The sequence below is a fragment of the Solanum stenotomum genome, chromosome 4 (genome assembly GCF_019186545.1).
Source record: "Solanum stenotomum isolate F172 chromosome 4, ASM1918654v1, whole genome shotgun sequence".
NCBI lineage: Eukaryota > Viridiplantae > Streptophyta > Magnoliopsida > Solanales > Solanaceae > Solanum > Solanum stenotomum.
In genome coordinates this window covers 64505098-64530851 of record NC_064285.1, presented here as the reverse complement: position 1 = coordinate 64530851, position 25754 = coordinate 64505098, and the positions used below count along the sequence as shown (strand labels likewise).

The 25754-nt window shown below is 33.0% G+C and overlaps 6 protein-coding genes across 6 annotated transcripts; all 6 read right to left on the bottom strand.

Annotated features, from left to right (window-relative positions):
* Positions 1 to 548: 548 nt before the first annotated feature.
* Positions 549 to 5316, bottom strand: LOC125862364 (B3 domain-containing protein At3g25182-like). Its single transcript, XM_049542413.1, has 2 exons — positions 5294 to 5316; positions 549 to 1438 (listed from the first exon to the last, which is right to left on the bottom strand). Exon 2 carries the CDS (start codon positions 1418 to 1420, stop codon positions 725 to 727), a length of 696 nt encoding a protein of 231 aa, XP_049398370.1. The 5' UTR covers positions 1421 to 1438; positions 5294 to 5316; the 3' UTR covers positions 549 to 724.
* LOC125861665 (uncharacterized) lies at positions 4752 to 5399 on the bottom strand. The gene has a single exon (XM_049541519.1). The coding sequence runs from the start codon at positions 5274 to 5276 to the stop codon at positions 4752 to 4754; it is 525 nt and encodes a 174-aa protein (XP_049397476.1). The 5' UTR covers positions 5277 to 5399.
* Positions 5400 to 9896: 4497 nt separating this feature from the next.
* On the bottom strand, positions 9897 to 10763 carry LOC125861664 (F-box protein At3g08750-like). Its single transcript, XM_049541518.1, has one exon. It carries the CDS (start codon positions 10761 to 10763, stop codon positions 9897 to 9899), a length of 867 nt encoding a protein of 288 aa, XP_049397475.1.
* Positions 10764 to 13675: 2912 nt separating this feature from the next.
* Positions 13676 to 15013, bottom strand: LOC125861663 (uncharacterized). Its single transcript, XM_049541517.1, has 2 exons — positions 14305 to 15013; positions 13676 to 14214 (listed from the first exon to the last, which is right to left on the bottom strand). Exons 1-2 carry the CDS (start codon positions 15011 to 15013, stop codon positions 13676 to 13678), a joined length of 1248 nt encoding a protein of 415 aa, XP_049397474.1.
* A 2754-nt stretch (positions 15014 to 17767) lies between these two features.
* LOC125861662 (putative F-box protein At3g21120) lies at positions 17768 to 18634 on the bottom strand. The gene has a single exon (XM_049541515.1). It carries the CDS (start codon positions 18632 to 18634, stop codon positions 17768 to 17770), a length of 867 nt encoding a protein of 288 aa, XP_049397472.1.
* Positions 18635 to 22994: 4360 nt separating this feature from the next.
* On the bottom strand, positions 22995 to 23846 carry LOC125861661 (putative B3 domain-containing protein At4g03170). Its single transcript, XM_049541514.1, has 2 exons — positions 23561 to 23846; positions 22995 to 23428 (listed from the first exon to the last, which is right to left on the bottom strand). Exons 1-2 carry the CDS (start codon positions 23844 to 23846, stop codon positions 22995 to 22997), a joined length of 720 nt encoding a protein of 239 aa, XP_049397471.1.
* Positions 23847 to 25754: the final 1908 nt, after the last annotated feature.

Here is a 25754-nt window from a genome sequence, read left to right as displayed (position 1 = left end):
AAGTTTATAGGAGGCGAGCCTCCATACCTTCATAAGGTAAGAGTAAGGCTGCGTACACCTCACCCTCAATCTTACTCATAGGTAGATGTAAGTTTATCGGAGGCGAGCCTCTAGACCTTCATAAGGTAAGAGTAAGGCTGTGTACGCCCCACCCTCCTCAAATCTTACGCATGAGATTCCATTAGATATGTTATTATTGTAGCGAAACATCCAAAACAGTAACACACTCTACAGTATTAGTCTATGGATTATGCAAAATATTAAACTAAGAACTTTCATAAATACTATAATCTATGCACATACGTACACATCACCCCACTTGTGAGATTACATTGGACATATCATCATTAAAACTATTGTACACGTCACCCCACTTGTGAGATTACATTGGGTATATCGTCATTATCGAAACAAAACATCCAACCACTTGTGAGATTACATTGGGTATATCATCATTTTCGAAACAAAACATCCCAACAGTAACATAATCTTGATGCAAAATATAAAACTAACAACTTACATAAAAACTAAAATTATATATATTTTTTTCATATATATATGGGAAAAATTCATCTTTGTCCTCTTTAATAGTAAAGAAGCAAACAAAATTTAGAACTTCCCATCCAGATTGTAATCAACTAATAAAAAACTAAACAACTCTAATCAATCACTAATCACTAATGATTAATCTATTTACCATTTTTAAATGTTCTTCGTCTTCCTTTCACCATGTTAGAGCAAAACAGAGCTCACCAGTTCGACTATGGCGAAACATCCAACCAGTAACACGATCACTTTCCTTCAATCCATGTTCTTGAACAAACTGTTTCCAGCTTCCTAAAAGCAGATAAGTTTTGTGATTCCCCCAAGTTTTGAATATCATGTTGCAATATTTACCCATTGGATCAAAAGTTTTAACACTGATACCAGTAGTAAGATCTTCAGATTTTTCATTCAACAATGGGAGAAGTTGCTTCCTTACATATTCATTGTTGAGTAAGAGCCTACCTTGATGTTCATCCACATCGGAATTCGTCAATTGCTTCACAAATGGGTTACTGCATTGTCCAATTAGGGTTCTTAAATTCTCAATTGGGGGGGATTTTGGTAAAGACCCAGGTAAATTCGAAGGCAAAACACGACCCCTTTTTGGAACTGGATTGGAATTTCTAGAACTAGAAGCAGCTTCACGGCGGCCATTAAAATTGCTCGACAGTCGAACCCTTTTTGGGTTTCCAGCACCAGAAGCAGAAGGTGAATTTTTCACACTTTTCGAAATTTGAAGTTCTGGGGTTTCATTTTTCTTGATTCTTCGAAGCCTTCGCTTCGATTTCTCCACAATTTCAGGCTCTACAGGGACGTACTTCAACCAAGAAAGAAGCAATGCGGCTTCAATATCTTCCTTTTCTAGTTTCACCATGATTTGAATCTTGAAACCCTATGAAAAATTCATTTTTGGAAGAAGTAGAAGAAGTAGATTACTTGTACAACAAGTTTCTGCTCAATTTTAGTCGTATTATAACTCTTCTATTTTTGGAATATTTTTTTAGAGAGTTTCACCATGATTTGAATGCTCAATTTTAATCGTATTATTTATTTTTAGAGTAAGAGAGGTGGGCCCACATGGACCCCAACTAATATTAGGAATTATTTTATTTGTAATCCAATAAATCAAATATTTACGATCATCCAATAATCATCATTATTTAATTCATATACTATAATTATTAATATATATCTCGGAATAAATGGTATTTTTTAGGCATCTAAGGTCATGCTTAGAACTGTCAATATGGGTTAGATTCGTTGGGCCGGCCTGACCGAATCCGTAATTTGATAGGGTTAGACTATAATTTTTAGAGCCCATTTAAGAATAGGATTTTTTAGTCCGGTCTGAATAAATCTGCCGATTTGTGGGGCTTATTCGAACTGAACCAACAAATTATATACATAATTATAATTATACATACATAAATATATACTTTTTATTAAACAATTTTAAATATCTTATATATGTTTTCATCAAAATTTATTTATGAAAGCAAAAACGCCCAATACGAGAGCATTTTCTTATTGATTTTACGTATATGTGTCTATAGCGTTCTTGGTTGGACTAGGAATGTCATTGTCTCTTCCTTGTCTAGGCCAAAGTGGTGAATTTTGAAGCTTTATTGGAATGTCATTGTCTCTTCTTTGTCTAGGCCAGATTGGTGAATTTTGAAGATTTATTCACAGTAAATTCAATGACCGAAAGTTCTGTAATGTTAATCGTTCTAACTATTTTTTTTCCGAATGAATGTCTTTTTTTTTTCCTTTTGAAGGAATCATTTTTTTTTTATTTTTGTGTATAATTGATAACCAAATAACCGAATCAAATCGAATCGAAATCGATAATAATTAAACCGATAAATGTATATTCCTATTTGGTTTGGTTTGATTTTAATAATTTTAAAACCGATGAAATTGATTTAATTTTAATTTTGACCAATAATCGATCCAAATTGACACATAAACACCCCTAAGTCCTACGTATGACTTTGAAACGTGTTATTTGGGTTTCCAATTTTTTTTTTGTTTTTATTTACTTAACTAGTTTTCGAACACGTGCCTTGCACATGTATCTCATGTTATTTAATACAAAACGTTTTCAAATGATACAAATAATTTTAGAATAAATGATGCATTACACAAAATTTAATGGGTAAAAATGTTGTTTCTCGTTAAAATTCAATACTAATATAAGAATTACTTTATTACAACCCTAAGACTAAGGTTGCCAGGATCAATAAAATCAGAAGAATTTCTGATTGTATGGATAAAAGCTTCCCTTTTAATTATTTGGGATACCTTATATTTATCGGTAAAAAAAAAAGAAGATTCCTACTTTAATTATACGATTGCCAAATATCTAACACTATGTTTTATACAAAATGAAAGAAGTTAAGCAAAATAATATATCAATTAAGAAATAAATGTCCGATGAATTTTTTTGACATAAGAACTATATTAAGATTATGAAATACAAAGTGTAATGGATCGACTAACATTTTCTATTCAATTTATAAAGAGAAAAATTGTGTATATGAAAGGTTGTGAATGAATGTGTTTAATTGTAGAAGCTAAAAAGTTTAACAATTAAAGTTATTAAGAAGTGGAAAAGACAAGTTGTAACATCTAACCATGTATTTGGTCTAGTTTAATTGTCATTATTGATTTGACTTTAAAAGTTAATAAAATAATTTTAATTAAAAAAATTAGTGAAAGACATTTTCGTAATCCAGATTTGAATCTAAAACCTTCTCACTTTTAATAATATATGATATGATATGATTTTTTTTAATGTATTTTGACATTGTGGAATTTGCTTAGGAGGTAGAGATAGAGTCCCTTAGGGACTAATTCACCTTTATTTTTCATTTCTAGGCAAGTCAAGTCTATCACTTTTAACCTTTATGACTTTAAAACGTGTCGCTAAATTTAAAATTTACTTTTTTATATACTAAACGTTCCTTTGTATTTTGTTGATAACGAATTTGATTAAAATGTTACATGTATCCCTTACAGACTCAATGTTCTCTCATCCCATATTTTTTCGAGGAAACGGAGTAAGCTACGTACGATACCGTATATATTCTATTTGTAGTCCAATAAATTAAATATAGAGCATAATTTTTGCTAATACACTCTAGCAAACGATTTCTTAATCATGTTCATACAATACTTAAAGAACAAAACTTTTACTGCACAAGACTCTAATTCGTAAAGATTAACACTAATGAAAGTGATTAACAACAACTAATCAGAGATGAATCAAAAAAAAATATACAGATACACATCATTAACACTCTAATTCAACCTCGAATATGCCATAAATTTTTGAGTATTCACAAAGACAGTGTTCTCAAAACCAAAGTGATCATCTCGAAATCACATAAACTTTTGGGATACGAACATCATACTCGCAAAGAGATGAAGATATCAAATTATATTATCGCGCATTTTCACAATTTGGGGATATTTTGATAACTTTTCTCCATCAATGCTGTAACCAATTTGGGGATATTCTCCTGCAATTTGGAGAATATATATATGAATTTTCTTCAAATTATTTCAATGGCGGTTTTAAAACGGCTAACTAATATAACTACCTATTGGCGCCATTTTTTTTTTTTTTTTTTGGGGAAAGAAGCAATTAGAGTTAAATAATAAATAGAATAAAAATTACAATAATTCACCTCGACTTTTTTATAGAAGTAACTAGTTAAATTACCCGAGCTTTGCGCGATGAGAAAATCGCCTTTATACAGCATGACCCCTAAATATTAAAAAGATGGCGTGGTTCATGGTGAGACTATATGAACTATTTCCCAAGTCATTATAGAGGGTCCTGTAAAGATTTTGGAAAAAATGTGCCTAAAAATCATATCACCAAAAAATTCATTGACTAACACACACGAAAAACTGAGAAAATCGTTTATTAATTTGTGTTGTGTGGCCCTTAAATGCTAAAAAAAATGGCATGAATCACGCTGAGACTATACGTACAGTTCTCATAGGTCAATACAGAGGGTCCGGTAAAAGTATTAGAAAAAAAGTTTATGAACACCATATCACCAAAAAATTCATTGACTAACATACACGAAAAACTTAGAAAATCACCTAATTCTACGTCTTTACATCTTATACACACAATTTTCCAAGTTTATAGCTCTTACAAGTTACTAAGTTACAACTTATAACTTAGATCTTCTCTAGGANGGATCAAAAGTTTTAACACTGATACCAGTAGTAAGATCTTCAGATTTTTCATTCAACAATGGGAGAAGTTGCTTCCTTACATATTCATTGTTGAGTAAGAGCCTACCTTGATGTTCATCCACATCGGAATTCGTCAATTGCTTCACAAATGGGTTACTGCATTGTCCAATTAGGGTTCTTAAATTCTCAATTGGGGGGGATTTTGGTAAAGACCCAGGTAAATTCGAAGGCAAAACACGACCCCTTTTTGGAACTGGATTGGAATTTCTAGAACTAGAAGCAGCTTCACGGCGGCCATTAAAATTGCTCGACAGTCGAACCCTTTTTGGGTTTCCAGCACCAGAAGCAGAAGGTGAATTTTTCACACTTTTCGAAATTTGAAGTTCTGGGGTTTCATTTTTCTTGATTCTTCGAAGCCTTCGCTTCGATTTCTCCACAATTTCAGGCTCTACAGGGACGTACTTCAACCAAGAAAGAAGCAATGCGGCTTCAATATCTTCCTTTTCTAGTTTCACCATGATTTGAATCTTGAAACCCTATGAAAAATTCATTTTTGGAAGAAGTAGAAGAAGTAGATTACTTGTAGGACAAGTTTATGCTCAATTTTAGTCGTATTATAACTCTACTATTTTTGGAATATTTTTTAGAGAGTTTCACCATGATTTGAATGCTCAACTTTAATCATATTATTTGGTCGGCCTGTCCTAACTCGTGATTTGATAGGGTTGGACTACAATTTTTGGAGCCCATTTAAGAAAAATGTTTTTTAGCCCGGTTTGAATAAGTCTGTCAATTTTGGGGCTTATTCGAACTGAATCAACAAATTATATACATATATTTTATAATTATACATACGTAAATATATATTTTTTATTAAACAATTTTAAATATCTTATATATGTTTTCATCAAGATTTATTTATGAAAGCAAAAATGCCCAACACGAGAGCATATATCTTATTGATTTTACGTATATGTGTCTATAGCGTTCTTGGTTGGACTAGAAATGTCATCGTCTCTTCCTTGTCTAGGGCTAGGCCAAAGTGGTGAATTTTGAAGCTTTATTTACAGTAAATTTAATTATCGAAAGTTCTGTAATGTTAATCATTCTAACTATTTCTTTTGAATGAATTGTTGTCTTTTTTTTCCTTTTGAATGAATCATTTGTCTTATTTTTGTGTATGGTTGATAACCAAATAATCGAATCAAATCAAATCGAAATCGATAATAATTAAACCGATAAATGTATATCCATATTTGATTTGGTTTGATTTCAATAATTTTAAAACTGATGAAATTGATTTAATTTTAATTTTGACCAATAATCGATCCAAACTGACACATAAACACCCCTAACTCCTACTTATGACTTTGAAACGTGTTATTTGGGTTTTCAAAAAAATGTTTTGTTTTTATGTGTTTTGACAATCTGGAATTTGCTTAGGAGGTAGAGATAGAGTCCCTTGGGGACTAATTCACCTTTATTTTTCATTTCTAGGCAAGTTATTATTGACTTTCAACAATTTATATGTCTAATATAATTGTACCTATCACTTTTAACCTTTATAACTTTAAAACATGTCACTAAATTTAAAGTTTACTTTTTTATGTACTAAACGTTCCTTTTTATTTTGTTGATATCGAATTTGTTTAAAATGTTATATGTATCCTATATACTATACCATATATATTTTATTTGTAGTCCAATAAACTAAATATAGAACATAATTTTTACTAATACACTCAAGCAAATGATTCCTTAATCCCTGTTCATACAATACTAAAAGAACAAAACTTTTACTGCACAAGACATTAATAACAAGACTCTAATTCGTAAAGATTAACACTAATGAAAGTGATTAACAACTAATCAAAGATGAATAAAAAAAAGGGAAAATTACTTATATACACACATTTACTTACCTTAATATCCATTTATCCCTACCTTTTTTAAAAAATTCAAAAATCCCTTAATTCTCCCAATTCATAAAATCTTTCAGATACATAAATATTTCACTCCTATTTTCAGCCTACACCTACGTTTCCCACTCCCCATTTCACTCCTACATTTTATCCCTAAATTCTCTCCACTTCTTTAGCAGTTACAAATTTCAAATTTATTTTGATTTTCAGAAGATTTCTCTCAAGTTTATCAATTAATCTATTTTTGAATTTCAAATCTTTTCCATTTCCAATTAATGATTTCAAATTATTCAAGAGGTAGATTTATTTCCATCACTTCAATTTTTGATTTCTTTTATTATTATTTTTTAATTTTTTCATCTTAAAAAATAATAATAAAATTACCTCCGCCCCCTGCCCTCATTGAAATCTTATTGAACCTTTGCAATTTTAGTTAATCATATTGTCATTGGAAATTTTTCTTGAAAAATATTTATTTTCTTTTAATGTTTCTACTATTGAAAAACGTCCAAAAAAAAGAAGAAAAAAGTTGGATCTACCATAGCACGGCCATCACTATCAAAGATACAGATTTTTAATGTATCTCGTTTATTATGAGTCTTAAATTAGTCTTTGTTAGTGTTATCATTGATCTAATACATCACTGCTACAATAACATTTGTTTTATGCAATGTATAATGTTCATATGTAAGGTATTGATACATAACTCTAATGTTGTTGAATCTTTGATTAGTGTTTATCATGTTCAATAGAAATGTACTTGATACATAAACTTTGTGTTATTTATCACACACAAAAAAGAAGCTTATTTGAAACAATTACATGTATAATGTATTTTTTATTTATTTTAAAATATAGTATTTCTCAAATAAAATAAGATACATAAATAATAATGTATCATACACTAATTTTTTAGTTATGATACGTAAATTCAAATTTATACTAAATATATCAGATACATAACAATTACCAAACAATAATGTATCAATCTCAAACTTAAAATCTTATGGGCAACATTTTCTTATTTAATGTATCTAGTAGAAATACAACACTTATCAATTTAAATTGAAAGGGTCTTCATGATCTCAAACAAAATAAGATACATAAATAATAGTGTATCATGCACTAATTTTTTAGTTATGATACGTAAATTCGAATTTATACTAAATGTATCTGATACACAATAATTACCAAATACTAATGTATCGATCTCAAACCTAAAATCTACACTTTCTTATTTAATGTATCTAGTAGAAATACAACACTTATCAATTTAAATTGAAAGGATCTTCATGATGTATCTTCTCAAAATTTTCGCTAATTTTGAATCAAAATTGAAAGAATCTTCAATGAACTAGGAGAATAATTTTGAAAGTCAAAATTTTCAACAATTTTGAATCAAAACGGAAAGGATCTTCAATGAACTGGAGAAGAATTTTGAATGTCAAAATTTTTGACAATCTTGAATCAAAATCGAAAGGATTTTCGATGAACTTGAAGATTCACAAAAGTAATCGTTTGTCCAACAACAATTCAATCACTTTTGTATCCTTCATAACTCACCTCGCTTATCCAAAATTTCGACAAAAGTTTTTATGAAACAGAGAACAAGAAGAAGAAATTTAATTTTTGAATTTTTTGGTTTGTTACACTATAGGATTTTGAATTCTTGACAATAATTTGGAATGGAATAACATAATTTATGGGATCTTAATTTGATTTTCAACTCTTTTTTTCCCTTAATTAGTGCAACAAATGGATACTATGAGATCTTAATTTGATTTTTCAGCTTTTTTTTTCCTTAATAAGTGCAACAGATTGATACATAATGTATCAACAATAATGTATCCGGATCCTTAATTATGTATCCGAAATGACTAAAAAATATGGGATTTATGTAATTACAAAAATAATAGGGATAGAAGGTAATTTAGATTTTACACTATGGTATTTATGTAAGTTATACTAAAAAAAATATACAGATACACATCATTAACACTCTAATTCAACCTCAAATATGCCATAAATTCTTGAGTATTGAAAAAAATGTACCTAAAAATCATATCAACGAAAAATTCATTGACTAACACATGAAAAAACTGGGAAAATCGCCTAATATCTATTGTGTGACCCTTAAATGCTAAAAAAAAAAAATTGGCATGAATCATGCTGAGACTGTACGTACAGTTCTCCTAGATCAATACAGAGGGTCCTGTAAAAGTATTAGCAAAAAAGTGCATGAACACCATATCACCAAGAAATTCATTGACTAACATACACAAAAAACTTAGAAAATCGCATAATTCTAAGTCTTCACATCTTATACACACAATTTTGCAAGGTTATAGCTCTTACAAGTTACTAAGTTACAACTTATAACTTAGATCTTCTCTAGGAATTGGAGTAAGCTATGTCCTATACCCCTGTATATTCTATTTGTAATAAAATATTTACTGGTAAGAGTATAATCATATCATTATTTAATTCATATATTATATTTATGTTATTATTATATATCTCGAAATAACTTATTCTCAATCAAATGATCTCCTAATGGTATTATTAGTTGAATACATAGGCATCTAAACTCATGCTGATTGATAAGCAATAACACCAAGATTGGATCATGCATGCTATATTGTTAGTGCTCGTTCGGTTGAGAATACGTTATTTTGAGATTAGTTATTATAGAATTCCTCTACGTGTGACAAAAATAACACTATATTCCTGGAATTACTAACTTTGAAATAAATAATTATTCCGCAATTTTATCTCGACCATGAGATAAACTCATCTTAAGATTAATTCTGTAATTAGTTTTCCCCAAATGGAACTCTATCATTCCCTGGCTCTTACAAGTTATAACAACTTAAACACCAAATTTTACAATAGAAGTACAAATGGTCAAATTTGTAATCACATAAACTTGTGGGATATTCTGAATATCGTATTCACAAAGAGATGAAGACATCACATATTGCGTTTCTCAATAACTTTCATTGCAATCAAACATCAACTGCTTACAAGAAAAGTACAACTACTAAAAAAACAATTGAAACTTTTACTACACTAGACATTAACAAGATTCTAATTCCTCAAGATTAACACTAACAAAAGTGATTAACAACTAATCAAAAGAAATCTGCAGAAACACATCATTAACACTCTAAAAAAACAACATCTTCTCTTCACGTATCCGAACCAAGTATGCATCAATTAAAGAAACGGAGAGGATAAAGTTTCGACGTAGGTTACAACCTGAATGAAGTGAAGTCCTTCAATTCCAGCTACATTAACTTTTTCCAATTTGTGTGTTGTTGAATTGTAAGCCTTGAACACATATTTACTCATATAGTTTTGAAACATGATGCCTCCATCCTTTATAAAACTCAAAGGTTTCAAACAAGTTTTGAAAGGTAATTGAATTGTCAATATCTCATTCCATGAATTTGTTTTCTTCATATACAAACAATATACGCGAATCTTTTCATTATCTTCCAATGACCCAATCAAACAAAGTTTTTCTCCTACAACATTTATTCCCCTTGGTGATATAGTGTTCGGAATCGACAATTCCTCTTGAAATTCTTCCCTCTTCAAACAAAAACGTAATATTGTACAATTTTCACTTTCTTTCCTCTCCGCCATCATATAAACAATCCCATCTGACATGTAAACTCTACTATCTTCGAAATAATAATTTGGAGGAAATATGCCAACCGTTTTCCATGTGTTACTTTTCGTTGAAAATATATCAATATCCATGTCATTGCTGTCACTATTTATAACACCAGGTCCTAGTCTAAATATTTTGTAGCCTTCAATACTCGGAAAGTAGCAAAAATTATAAAGACCACCAGTCTTACTCGGAGGGATTCTTCTTGATTCTCTAGCGGCAGGATTCCACATAATGATTATGTCATTAGCATATGCTATAAGAAGTATACCATTACATGAGAAACATTGTATTTTAAAGAATGCTATTGGTGATTGATCAATTGGAATCGGAGACTCGACAAGAGAGGCTATACTAGTAGAATCAAGTTCCATGGTGTAGTGGTAGTAATCGAATTGGTTCTTCATCTTTTGTCTTCTACAAACCACAAAGTAGTTTTTTTGACAATAATTTTTGTGAGTATCATAGTGCTGCTTGATGAAGAATTTGTCATCTTTAATTAACGAAGACCATGATTTGCAAACACTTTTGAACCTTATAAGTGATTTTACAGGAAGTTGTGTGAGTATATCAATTATAATATCATGTGGTATATTGTTTTGGACATAAATACGGTTTTGCTTTCCTACTTGTTATATGAATAGCTTATGATGATTTTTATTTAGTGTGAGTTACTGCTTAAAAGATCCAATTAGCTTTCCTACTTGTTATATGAAAGTGATTAACGATTAATAAAAAATCTGCAGAAACACATTAGTAAGACTCTAATTCTAACCTCGAATATGCCATAAATTTTTGAGTATTCACAAATCGAAGTGGCATAAACTTGTAGGATATTCTGAATATATCATATTCACAAAGAGATGAAGACATCAAACATGGACATTCGTTCTTGAGCATTCACAAAAGGCATCGAGACATCAAATATTAAAGCCATTCATGTAAAAGCTACTACGTAGTCTCTGTTCCATACTAAAAAAGAAGTCATCTTTTACTTTACAAGACATTAACAAGATTATAATTCCTTGAGATTAACACTAATGAAAATGATTAACAACTAATCAAAAGAAATCTGCAGAAACGCACTCTAAAAAAACAGCATCTTCTCTTGACGTACCCGAACAGAACACAAGTTTGTATATATCAATTAAAGAAACAGAGAGGATAAAGTTTTGACGTAGGTGAAGTTATGTCCTTCAAGTCCAACTACAGTAGCTTTCTCCAATTTGTGTGTTGTTGAAATGTAAGCCTTGAACACATATTTGGGTTAAATTCCCAAGGTTAGATGGGCTAAGATAGAAGATTTGATTGAACATACGGAACAAGTACACTTGGAAGTATAAAGGGGAAAATCAGAGAGTTTTTTTCTAAAATAGACGGGATCTTCATCAACAATACCTGGTTGACTGACTACTATGCCAAATTGCAATGCTATGTTTCTAGCTGAGGGAATAAGTGATCACTGTTCATTTTAGCTATCAACAGACCCTTTCTCCTTGGGCACATCACCCTAAATTTCTGAAAGTTGTATGGGAAACACAACTTGATGGTTGTTTATTGTTTCAAATAGTCAATGCAAGAAGCTGAAGTTGCTAAAGAAGGAGTTGAATAGCCAAGCTTTTACGAACATTGAAGCTGAGACAAATGATGATAGAGAGGCTTTGATCCAAACACAAAAACTGCTACAAATAAATCCGTGTATTGCAGCAAACTGAAAGGGAAAGATATATGAAGTTTAGACACGAGAGCTCATTCTTAGCTGAATTATTTCTACCACAAAGGGCAAAGGAAACATGGATCCTGATATAATTGCAAATTTGTTTGTTAGATATTATAGACTTACTTGGAGATATTATAAGCACAAATGGATGGCTGCAATCATATGTTGCATCTTCCTCTAAACTCTCAAGTTTTGAAGGATCTCCTTTCCATGATGAAACCTTGTATTGGAACACTGTAGGAGCCCTACAATATTTAACATTCACTCGTCTTGATGTAGTATTTGCGGTGAACAACGTTTCACAATTCATGCATAGTCCGAGAGAGTCCCACTGGGTTTCCTGTAAAATGCATGCAATTTGCACCTTCTCATTTAATAGCTTGGGCTTCCAAAAAGCAGCGACCAGTTGCACGTTCTAGTGCTGAGGAAGTGTATTGTGCATTGGCCACTGCTACGTCTGAGCTAACTTGGTTGGAATTCTTACTTAGGTGCCTTGCTCCTATACTATGGTTGCTATGTGTGTTTTTTATACATTATGTTTCTATCTATTTGAACAAATCATTGAAATGACGTACTCTTGAGGAAATTGAATTATATTGCACCACACAAAGAAATTGAACCTATAGAACATGACTCACAGTAAAAGGGAATAATAGTGTTTGAAAAATTAACAATGGAATAGTTGACTTGGCTTTCTAGAGGGAGTTAGCAAACTTATAGGCAGTGAACGAACTCATATGAGCAAATTCTTATAATCGATTGTGTGCAGATAGATAAAGACATGGTATACACAATGGAATGGCAATTCTCCTCCTAGAGAGACAGTGCAATATGCACTGACAAGCTCACTAGTCACTACCCAGGGGAAGAGAGTATCGTATGCCAGAATGCTTATTGAAATGGACATATCCCAGCCTTTCCCAGACTGATCAATGACATGCACCCACGGGAGAACAGAAGCTCAACTATGTTTTGCCAAGACTGACTGACTGCAAATTGATCACCATGCCCTCTAAACCAGGCACATCAAATCTAGACAGGAATGGCAAGCAAGGCCTGAGGTAACTCAGAGGAACTTGTCAAAATAAAGCTTAAAGGTAAGACAAAAATGCCCACTCCCAATAGCATAGATGATACAATTTCTTGAACAGAACAAGCATGCTGGTATCACAATGAATGAAGCTAAGTTTATTAGTAAATGACTAAGGAGGTAACTGTATGGTAAATATAGATATCAGAAAGGCATACAACTCAGTCGAATGGACTTTTCTAAAAATGGTTTTGATTCAGTTTGGTTTCCCGCTCAACTCTGAGGTACTCATTGATCATGAATGGTGGACTAACTATACAACTGTGAGGTACAAACATTGAAAAACACACAGTTAAAAGCTTGTCGGATATTCTGAATATCATATTCACAAAGAGATCAGGACATCAAATATTGTATTTCATTGCAATCAAACATCAACTTCTGCCTTTTACATTCAGAAATCCTAAAAAAGAACTGAAATTTTACTGCATAACAAGACTCTAACACTAACGAAGGTGATTAACTACTACTCAAAAGGAATCTGCAGAAACACATCATTACAACACAAATCAAATTCTTTTAATCTTGACAGCAAGACATGGTTTACTATTTTTTTTGTGTCGAAACATCCAAACAGAAACACAACACTCTCCATCTTCATAGAGTTTGTGATCTTTAAACAGCATTTTCCATCCAATGCAAAGTTTGTAAAAGTCATCGCGAAACTGGAAAATCATCATATAGCAATTTCCAAGTCCATCGTAAGTTTTCATTGGAATTCCCTCGCAAAAAAGTCCTTCACTTTCTTCTCTTGTAAGCAATGGAAGAATTTTTTTTTCCACTTCATCTGTGTTTAGAATAATCTCATCAACATTAGTTTTTAATATCTTCTGCTCAAACGGCATACTGCAATATTCAACACTGACTTTTTTGTTGGGAATACTTGGGAGTCTCGATAACTTTTCCCCATCGAAGCTGTAACCTAATTCTGGTTGTGATAATTCTTCTTCTCCTCCTCCTCCTTCTTCATCAAGAATGTTGTGTTTTCCAAATGAAACACTCTGATTTTTTACATCATCAAAATGTGCATTTTCCAATTCAGGAGTCCCTGGGAAATTAATTTGCGGATATTCCCCAAAATGTGCTTTTTTGGAAATTTGTTGTTGTTGTGTTTCCTTTTCTTCATCTTCATCAGAACTTTTTGAGAATTCAATATCTCGATATTCACCAAAAGGATCTACTTTTGGAAATTCCATTTCTTCTTCTTGTTCATCATCATCCGAACTTTCTGCGAATTCCATTTGTCTGTATGCACCAAAAAAAGCGAATACCATTTCTTCTTCTTGATCATCATCAGAGCTTTCTGTGAATTCACTTTTTCGATATCCACCAAAAATAGCTTTTCTTGAAAACATCGTTTCTTCGTCTTGATCATCATCAGAACTTTCTGCTAATTCCATTCGTCCATATTCACCAGAAATAGCTATTTCCGTTTCTTCTACTTCATTTTCAGAACTTTCTGCGAATTCTAGAGGATATTCACCAAAAATAGATATTCTTGAAAATTCTGATATCATTTTCTTGGCCTCCTCTTCCTCTTCCTCTTCCTCTTGCTCTTCTTTGTCGTCAGAATTTTCTGGAATTTTGATTCGCCCGGTTGTTGATTTCCCCTGAAATTCATCAAGAAAAGTTCTTTCTGAACTTTCTGATTTGATTTTGTTGGCCTCTGTTTCTTTTTCTGCAGAGCTTTCTGCGAATTCGATTTGAGGGGTTGTAGATTTCACAAGTTCACTATTTGAACTTTCTGATTTTATTTTTTTGGCCTTTCCTTCTTCTCCTTCTTCATTGTGATGTTTCCGTTTAGCATTTTGGTTTCTTTCCTCCTCCTTATCTGGTGTTTTCACCATGATTACACCTTTCTTGAAGCTCTAAAAAAATCTCAGAAAGTAGTATATACTAATTTCGATTGTAAGGGAATGTGAAGTTTGTTGGAGAATATATGAACGGCGGCTTTATAATGATTTATATATACGTTAACTAACATAACTACCTATTGGCGCCAATTTTTAATTAGTATTTTTTTTAATTTTTTTTTTGTGAAAGAAGGTATAAATCCCCGGTAAAATGGTCAAAAATACCCCTCAACATTAGTTTATTGTTTGACTTTACCCTCGCCGTTAAAATGAAGTTAAATTTACCCCTCCCGTTACTAATTTCACCAAAATTACCCCTCATTAGACAGAATTCCCAAAATTGACCCAAACTGATCTAAATTACCCGAATTTGAAAAAAAAAACCTTATTCCCTATTTTTAACCCAATAACCCGACCCTTCTAGGATAACCCGGTTAACCCAATGCCTGCTACCTATTCCCCCAAATTTCCTTTACCCATTTACCTATTCTCTTTTTTTTTCTCCATCAGAAGCTAAGTCGAAGAACGATCCTCCCTAAACTGGCTTTTCTTCGATGGAGGATCGTTCTTCGACTTAGCTTCTGATGGAGAAAAAGAGAGAATGGGTAAATGGGTAAAGGAAATTTGGGAGAATGGGTAACATGGCATTGGGTTAAGTGGGTTAACTGGGTTATTCTAGAGGGGTCGGGTCATTGGGTTAAAAATAGGGAATAGGTTTTTTTTTATTAAAATTCGGGTAATTTGGGTCAATTTTGGGGATTCCATCTAATGAGGGGTAATTTTGGTGAAATTAGTAACGGGGGAGGAGGGGGGGGGGGTAAATTTAATTTCATTTTAACGGCGAGGGTAAAGTCAAACAATAAACTAAAGTTGAGGGGTATTTTTGACCCTTTTCCCCTCAAAATTACAATAATATGCCTTTATTTATATATGCAATTTACATTTTCTCATGGAGTTTAAATTACATTTTATGTTATCAAGTCAATGGACTCAGAGTTAGAGGTGGAGACCCCACCCCCTCCCCTGCCGCCGTCAATTTTTTTTTCTTGGAAATTTCTTATTGATTAGACTTATCAGTTTAGCTGTGTGATGACCCTCCTGGTCATTTTTGTGGTTTGCCTTTTTGTGTGTCGTTTAGAGCGTTCATTTTTGTGGTTTGCCTTTTGTGTGTCGTTTAGAGCGTTCATGTAGCGACCCTAAGTCATTTATGACTTGTTGGGACTGACAGTTTGGTCACTTGGTCATTCGTTTGGTTATTGTGCGAGTTTTAGTGTTTTCGGAGCTTATGAACCTTGAACGATCATTTTCGATCAAAAGTTCAAGAAGATGACATCTGAATCCAATTATGACGATTTCATCAGCTCTGAAAGGGTCATTTGAGGTTAGTAGCATGGTCGGCATGACTCCCGAGGTTTTCAGTTTGAGTCAGTGTAATTATGCGTTTTAACTTTAAAGTTTAAGTCTTAGTTTGACTTTAGTCAGCATTCTGAGAAAACGCGCTCGGATGAGAATTCCGTCAGCGCGGTTAGCTCCAAAATGTCGAGTTTGTTCTAGATTGACCCTTCGTTTGTGTCCCGAGGACTCTGAGATTTTTCCGAGCCCTTTTGTGGTTTTTGACTTAAAATGACGGTTGGGTGTGAGACCACTTTTTGTCAAGATGACCTCGTATGGAAATTTCAACTGCGCCATTGATTTTGGAATATCGAATTTTGTACGGTTGTATATATTGTTTGCGTGCATGGAGCTCCGAACGAGTTCAAAGCACCCCGTCGGAGTTTTAAAGTTTTCGAAAAAAAGGCTGAAAACTGGTGTATATAATGCAGAAAAATCAGAACCCTATCAAAAACTGTAAAAGATCATATCTCCCTCATTTCTCAGCCAAATAAGGTGATTCGAAGTGCGAGAGCTTCGTTTTCTTGGTGGCTTTGCTGTAGACTAATCAGAAGTTGTCGGGTGCACGTCGTTCAAAGTAAAAATCAAATAAAACAAATATTTACTGCTAAGAGTATACTCATTATTATTTAATTCATATATTATAATTATGTTATTATTATATATTTCGGAATAACTTATTTTCAATCAAACGATCACCTAATGGTATTATTAGTTGAATACATAGGCATCTAAACTCATAGATAAGCAATAACACCAAGATTGGATCATGCATGTTATATTGTTAGTGCTCGTTCAGTTGGGAATAAGCTATTTTGAGATTAGTTATTCAAGAATTCCTCAACATGTGACAAAAATAACACTACAATCCTGGAATTACTAACTTTGAAATAAGTTATTCCGTAATTTTATCTCGACCATGGGATAAACTCATCTAAAGATTAATTCCGTAATTAGTTTTCCCCAAATGCAACTCTATCATTCTCTGACTCTTACAAGTTATAACAACTTAAACACCAAATTTTACATAAGAAGTACAAATGGTCAAATTTGTACTCACATAAACTTGTGGGATATTCTGAATATCGTATTCACAAAGAGATGAAGACATCAAATATTGTGTTTCTCAATAACTTTCATTGCAATCAAACATCAACTGCTTACAAGAAAAGTACAACTACTAAAAAAACAATTGAAACTTTTACTACACTAGACATTAACAAGATTCTAATTCCTCAAGATTAACACTAACAAAAGTGATTAACAACTAATCAAAAGAAATCTGCAGAAACACATCCATTAACACTCTAAAAAACAACATCTTCTCTTCACGTACCCAAACCATGTATGCATCAATTAAAGAAATGGAGAGGATAAAGTTTCAACGTAGGTTACAACTTCAATAAAGTGAAGTCCTTCAATTCCAGCTACATTAACTTTTTCCAATTTGTGTGTTGTTGAATTGTAAGCCTTGAACACATATTTACTCATATAGTTTTGAAACATGATGCCTCCATCCTTTATAAAACTCAAAGGTTTCAAACAAATTTTGAAAGGTAATTGAATTGCCAATATCTCATTCCATGAATTTGTTTTCTTCATATACAAACAATATACGCGAATCTTATCATTATCTTCCAATGACCCAATCAAACAAAGTTTTTCTCCTACAACATTTATTCCCCTTGGTGATATCGTGTTCGGAATCAACAATTCCTCTTGAAATTCTTCCCTCTCCAAACAAAAGCGTAATATTGTACAATTTTCACTTTCTTTCCTCTCCGCCATCATATAAACAATCCCATCTGACATATAAACTCTACTATCTTCGAAATAATAATTTGAAGGAAATATGCCAACCGTTTTCCATGTGTTACTTTTCGTTGAAAATATATCAATATCCATGTCATTGCTGTCACTATTTATAACACCAGGTCCTAGTCTAAATATTTTGTTGCCTTCAATTCTCGGAAAGTAGCAAAAATTATAAAGACCACCAGTCTTACTAGGAGGGATTGTTCTTGATTCTCTAGTGGCCGGATTCCACATGATGATTATATCATTAGCATATGCTATAAGAAGTATACCATTACATGAGAAACATTGTATATTACGGAATGCTATTGGTGATTGATCAATTGGAACAAGAGACTCAACAGGAGAGGCAATACTAGTAGAATCAAGTTCCATGGTGTAGTGATAGTAATCGAATTGGTTCTTCATCTTTTGTCTTCTACAAACCACAAAGTAGTTTTTTTGACAATAGTTTTTGTGAGTGTCATAGTGTTGTTTAATGAAGAATTTGTCATCTTTAATTAACGAATTCCATAATTTGCAAATGGTTTTGAACCTTATAAGTGATTTTACAGGAAGTTGGGTGAGTATATCAATTATAATATCATGTGGAATATTGTTTTGGGTGCTTCTAGGGTACTTAGGTTTTGATACAAATAATGAAACCATCGTACGTCTTAATTATTTTTTCCAAATTATAAGTCTATTCATAAAAAACGTACAAATCCTATTTGGACATAAATACGGTTTTGCTTTCCTTTCCTACTTGTTATATGAATAGCTCTAGGGTGACAATTAAATTTAACTGTTTAAAAGATCCAATTAGCTTTCCTACTTGTTATATGAAAGTGATTAACAACTTACAAAGATTAATAAAAAAAAATCTGCAGAAACACATTAGTAAGACTCTAATTCAACCTAAATTCTTGAGTATTCACAAATCGAAGTGACATAAACTTGAAGGATATTCTGAATATATCATATTTTCACAAAGAGATCAAGACATCAAACATGGGCATTCGTTTTTGAGTATTCACAAAAGGAATCGAGACATCAAATATTAAAGCCATTCATGTAAAAGCTACTACGTAGTCTCTGTTCCATACTAAAAGAAGTCAAGTTTTACTTTACAAGACATTAACAAGATTATAATTCCTCGAGATTAACACTAATGAAAGTGATTAACAACTAATCAAAAGAAATCTGCAGAAACGCACTCTAAAAAAAACAGTATCTTCTCTTGACGTACCCGAACAGAACACAAGTTTGTATATATCAATTAAAGAAACGGAGAGGATAAAGTTTCGACGTAGGTTACAACCTCTTTGAAGTTATGTCCTTCAAGTCCAGCTACATTAACTTTTTCCAATTTGTGTGTTGTTGAATTGTAAGCCTTGAACACATATTTACTCATGTAATTTTTAAACATGATCCCTCCATCCTTAATAAAACTCAAAGGTTTCAAACAAGTTTTCGAAGGTAATCGAATTGTCAATATCTTATTCCATGAATTTGTTTTCATCATATACAACCAAAATTCATGAATCTTATGATTACTCATCAATGACCCAATCAAACATAGTTTTTCTCCTACAACATGTATTTCACTTGGTATCGTGTTTGGAAACAACAATTCCTCTTGAAATTCTTCCTTGTCCAAACAAAAACGTAATATTGTACAATTTTCATTTTCTTTCCTCTCCGCCATCATATAAACAATCCCATCTGACATAACAACGCTAGTACCTTCGAAATAATAATCTGGAGGAAATATGCCAACCGTTTTCCACCTGTTACTTTTCGTTGAAAATATATCAATATCCATTTCATCCTTGTCACCATTATAGACTACAGGTCCTAGTCTAAATATTTTGTAGCCTTCAATTCTCGGAAAGTAGCAAAAATTATAAAGACCACCCGTCTTACTCAAAGGGATTCTTCTTGATTCTCTAGTGGCCGGATTCCACATAATGATTATGTCATTAGCGTATGTTATAAGAAGTATCCCATTACATGAGGAATATTGTATTTCATTGAATGCCTTTCGTGATTGATCAATTGGAACCGGAGGCTCAACAAGAGAGGCTATACTATTAGAATCAAGTTCTATGGTGTAGTGGGTGGAAATTTTGTGTCTTCTACAAACCACAAAGTACTTTTGACAATTTTGGTGAGTATCATAGTGTTGCTTGATGAAGTTGTTATCTTTAATTAACGAATACCATGATTTGCAAACGCGTTTGAACCTTATAAGTGATTTCACAGGAAGTTGTGTGAGTATATCAATTATGATATCATGGGGAACGGAATAATTGTTTCTAGGGTTTGATACAAATACTGAATCCATTATTTTGTCCAAATAACTAAGGGTAGAAAGTGTATTTATAAACGTGACTATACAAATCCTATTTGGACATAAATAGGATTTTGCTTTCCTACTGGTTATATGAATATCACTTTATTGCTTATGATAGCGTGACAATTAAATTGACATGTCCATATTGGGCCACTGATCTATCACAGCCAAGAACCAGTATTGGTGATGTCGAAATTATCCCAAGCTGATGTAACTTGCACTTGTGTGTAATTCATTGGTTATCCTCTGACCTGTTACTTTGGCTGGGATTCATAGATGATGTACAACTTACTTAGACCAAGGGGATGTCGTGTAATAAGCAGGGGAAGGAATTATCATTGGCTTCAAAGTTATGGATATGTTGAAGCAGATTGATTATATATTGTCAAATGGTGGAACAGAGAAGTCGAGAGCCACTTGGATTGGATGTGGTGACTCAAACTCCAAGTATTTCCATGAGATCAAGCAGGAATGCAATTAGTATTATCTACACTGATCCAATTCTGATTGAGGGCAGGAGTATAATAGATAACATATTTCTTTAAAGGATATACTAATACTAATATAATAGGAAGTGGATTTCTCCTTAGGAAAGAAAGCTTATAATACACTTGATTGCTCTAGGCTTCCCTGCAAAGTTTATTCAGTGGACTATATCAACTGTGTCCTATTCTCTCTGATGATTAACACCGCCCGCCATTCAGGGGAATTAACCTTTTTGTCATAGCTATGAATTGAAGAGGGATGGAAACTTTGACTCTAGATGTTTGAAGCTAGATGGTACTCACATTTGTTTTGCAGATGATCTACTCATGTTCTGTAGAGCAGATCTTGAGTCTACTAGGCATAGGCTCATCAGCATCTGGACTGCATGTCAATGTTGACAAGAGTGCAATATACATGGCTGGCATTTCTGATGCAACTAGACAGGTGATAGTCGAGGCATTCGGTTTCACTATTGGCTCTCTTCCTTTTGGATACTATCAGTTCACCAGTATTGAAAAGATCACTTGCTCTTGGAGCTTTGGAACACTATTTGCAGGACTTTCCTTTGGACAGGGAGTGTCTGTCTCATGGGAAAAAGGTGTGCAGACCAAAAGCTGCAGGAGGATTAAATATCTTGCTCTTGGAGCTTTGGAACAAGACAGCTATTTTGAAGCACGGCTAGGAAAAAAAATTGTCTGTGGATACAATGGATTCACAGTTACGATATAAAGACAAGAGCTCTGGACGCTATCACCACATCAAAAGCTGCTTCTTGGGTGGTAAGAAAGATACCAAAGATTTGATTCTGCAGCATCAAGGCTTTCATGGAAATCTATTAACTAGGCTCTTGTCAGTACATGCTGGGAAAGGATTCTCTATCAAGAAAATGTACGTCAAGTTAATGCCCAAATACCTCAAACCACAGTGGAAAACAATAACTCTACAATCAACCATTCATCCAAGATTCCAGTTCACGCTTTTGCTAGCTGCACAACAAAGACTTGCCATAGTGGATAGACTATTGAAGTTTGGCATCCAAGTTCCTCTGGACTGCGCCTTCATGAGGAAACTTTTGGCCACTTATTTTTTGAATGTAGAGTTATACGGAAACTTTGGAGCAGATTATGTGTATGGATGGGAAATCATAGAGCCAGCAATGATTGGAATGAAGAATTGCAATGAGCCTGTCAACAAGCAAAAAGAAAATCCAGTGCTAGTTGTGTTTTTGCTATGACCATTGCTAGTATTTGGAGAGAAAGAAACAAACTTAGACATCAAGAACTAAACTTTTACTGCACAAGACTCTATTTCCTCAAGATTAACACTAATGAAAGTGATTAACAACTTATCAAGATTAATAATTAAAAAAAAAACTGCAGATACACTTCATTAAGACTCTAATTCAATCTCAGATATGCCATAAATTTTTTAGTATTCCCAAAGACATTAAGTATTGCCGTGATCATCTCGTAATCACATTAACTTGTGGGATATCACATTCACAAAGAGATCAAATATTGTGTTTCATTACAATCAAACATCAACTTCTTACAAGAAAAGTTCAATATATTTCTGCCTTTTACATTCATCAAAAGAAGTAAACTTTTACTGCACTAGACATTAACAAGACTCTAATCTCTCAAGATTAACACCAACGAAAGTGATTAACAACTAATCAAAAGAAATCTGCAGAAACATAACACTCTAAAAAAACTGCAGAAACACTAATGAAAGTGATTAACAACTAATCAAAAGAAATCTGCAGAAACATAACACTCTAAAAAAACTGCAGAAACACTAATGAAAGTGATTAACAACTAATCAAAAGAAATCTGCAGAAACACTCTAAAAGAAGTGCAGAAACAGTAATGAGAGTGATTAACAACTAATCAAAAGAAATCTGCAGAAACACTCTAAAAGAAGTGCAGAAACACTAATGAGAATCTTCTAATCTTGAGTTTTTGACGTCTTCATAATCACAGCAAAACATCGTTTACGTGATCTTTTGTGTCGAAACATCCAAACTGCAGCATAACAATCTCCATTTTCATTCAGTTTATGATCTTCGAACAAATATTTCCATCTAGTACAAAGCATGAATTGATCATCAATGAACTTGAACATCATCTTATAACTTTTACCGAATTCATCATAAACCTTCACTACGATTCCTCCCCCGCCTTTAAGATCACTCTTTTCACTCTTTTTCAGCAATGGCAAAATTCTACTTTTCACCTCATCTCTGCTTAGTATAAGCTTGTCAACATCTGTTTTCACTATCTTTTGCTCAAATGGCATAGTGCAATCTTCAATACATCCGAGTATTTTCTTTATGTCGGGGAATCTTGATAAAATTTCTCCATCAAAGCTGTATCCAAATCCTGGAAATGAAACTTCGTCTTCATCTGTATCTTCTTCTTCATGTTCTTCAACATCATCTTCTTCTTCTTCTTCTTCATCATCATCTGTTTCTTCTTCTTCTTCTTCATCATCAAATTTTTCCAATGAAGCACTCTGATTTTTTTCATCCCCAAATCGTGCATTTACCAATTCAGAAGTTTCTGGGAATTTGATTTCTGAATATTCACCAGGAAAAATTGTTTCTGATTTCATTTTCTTGTCCTCTTCTTCTTCTTCCTCATCAGAACTTTCTCGTGATTTGGTTCGTGGGGTTGATTTCAGCTGAAAAGCTGTTTCTGAACTCATTTTCTTGGCCTCTGTTTCTTCTTCTTCAACAAGAGAATGTTTCCTTTTAGCATTTTGCTTTATTTCCTCCTCCTTCTCTGGTGTTTTTGCCATATTTACACCTTTTCTTGAATCTCAGAAAGCAGTTTCAATGGCTCTGAAAAACGATATAGTAATTTTGATAATAAGGAAATATATGAAGTTTCTTGGACAATATATCATATATATATATGAGCTTTCTCCTATTTGTATTTCAATGGCTGTTTTAAAATGATTAACTAACTTAACTACCTATTGGCGCCATTTTTTTATTTATTTTTTGTGAAAGAAGCAATTAGAGTTAGATGATAAATCCAATAAGAATTACTACAATAATTCACCTTTAATTTTTATAAATTAAGTAATTTTACATTTTATGTTATCTGATCAATATCTTCAAACAATGAATCCTTGAAATAGATGTAGAATTTTTAAAATGTAAAATAAGATATGAGATTTTTTAATTTTATTTTCTGTTTTCTTGGTTACTCGAAGTCACAAGGACTCAGAGTTGGAGGTGGAGACAGTTAACTATTTGAGATACACCTTTTATGTATTAGGAAGGATAAGTCGTATCTATAAAATTCTGATCTTAAAAGAGTGGCGTAACACCTATCTTAGAATAAATTATCTAAAAATTTCTTCCAATCTTTTGGATTCTATTTGTTGTTTTCCTATTTAACTTGTTTTAAAAAACGTAGGTGGAATATTTGGAAAAGGTATGCTTACTCTAAGCAATGCCAGAATATGTTGGGATGATTTCGACATCTCAAAGATATGAAATGCAGGATTCAAGCTAGAATATGTTACGTTGCCCCGACTTGTTATGATACCTCTACTAGTGTGGAGATAGAAGTGGAAGACATTAGTTCTGAGATTAATTATTGGAAGGATTCAGTGGTTTGCTATGTACTGGGAGCACACCCACCGTTTGTTTTGATCCCTAAAGTTGATGATCCTGAATATGCAGCTCAATTTAGACCAATCTCTTGTTGTAATGTGTCTTGTATAAGACTATTTCTAAGATGATATGTGTTAGGCTGAAGGAGAGAACAAGGCTGCATTTGTACAAGGAAGTTCTCTTGTCCATAATCTACTGTCATGACCTGCTAACACATTATTATTATTATAATAGAAATTAGATGTTTGATGAAGATTGATTTGAGGAAAGCTTATGACATGGTTGATTGGGATTTCTTACAGCAAGTACTGGTAGGATATGGATTTCCTGCTGAGTATTGCAATGACTTCCCCCTATTTCACTGTCAAGGTTATTTTGCGGGGAAAAGAGGACTAAGGCAAGGGGATCCCGTGTCTCCACTACAAATTTGTTGTGGGAACCACAAATGGATGGCTGCAAACATCTTCCTCTAAACTCTCAAGTTTTGCCAAGACTGACTGACTGCAAATTGATCATCATGCCCTATAAACCAGGCACATCAAATCTAGACAGGAATGGCAAGCAAGGCCTGAGGTAACTCAGAGGAACTTGTCAAAATAAAGCTTAAAGGTAAGACAAAAATGCCCACTCCCAATAGCATAGATGATACAATTTCTTGAACAGAACAAGCATGCTGGTATCACAATGAATGAAGCTAAAGATAGAGTCAGGTAAATGACTAAGGAGGTAACTGGTTGAGCAACTGAAGAGCACCCAGAATCAGCTCTTCTCTGAAACTGGAGAAATGGTCTAACATTCATGAACGACTACTTGGACAAAAATCCAGGGATCTGTATACCCGAATACAAACTTCTTCTATGCTTTCCTTAAATCAAGACAGGCACGAAATAGAATATCTACCATCTGCAATGATCAGGGAGAAATACATAGAGAGATTCAGAATGCATTCCTCCAATTATATATTGGGAACTAATTAAGGCCACACAAGTCCCAGAGATAGCTAGAGATGGCCCCTGCCTCACCAATTACAGAGGAGGAGGTTAGTAATGCTCTAAAAGGGGTGTCTTGGCATTGTATGGTAA

What these genes read in the sequence shown, in the direction of transcription:
- LOC125862364 (XM_049542413.1), bottom strand. Translation starts at nt 1,420, where the DNA reads ATGGTGAAACTAGAAAAGGAAGATATTGAAGCCGCATTGCTTCTTTCT.
- LOC125861664 (XM_049541518.1), bottom strand. Translation starts at nt 10,763, where the DNA reads ATGAAGAACCAATTCGATTACTACCACTACACCATGGAACTTGATTCT.
- LOC125861663 (XM_049541517.1), bottom strand. Translation starts at nt 15,013, where the DNA reads ATGGTGAAAACACCAGATAAGGAGGAGGAAAGAAACCAAAATGCTAAA. An exon ending in AGATATTGAATTCTCAAAAA is followed by an intron (nt 14,215 to 14,304) that starts GTTCTGATGAAG and finishes TTAATTTCCCAG; the next exon opens with GGACTCCTGAATTGGAAAAT.
- LOC125861662 (XM_049541515.1), bottom strand. Translation starts at nt 18,634, where the DNA reads ATGAAGAACCAATTCGATTACTATCACTACACCATGGAACTTGATTCT.
- LOC125861661 (XM_049541514.1), bottom strand. Translation starts at nt 23,846, where the DNA reads ATGGCAAAAACACCAGAGAAGGAGGAGGAAATAAAGCAAAATGCTAAA. An exon ending in TGGGGATGAAAAAAATCAGA is followed by an intron (nt 23,429 to 23,560) that starts GTGCTTCATTGG and finishes TTTCATTTCCAG; the next exon opens with GATTTGGATACAGCTTTGAT.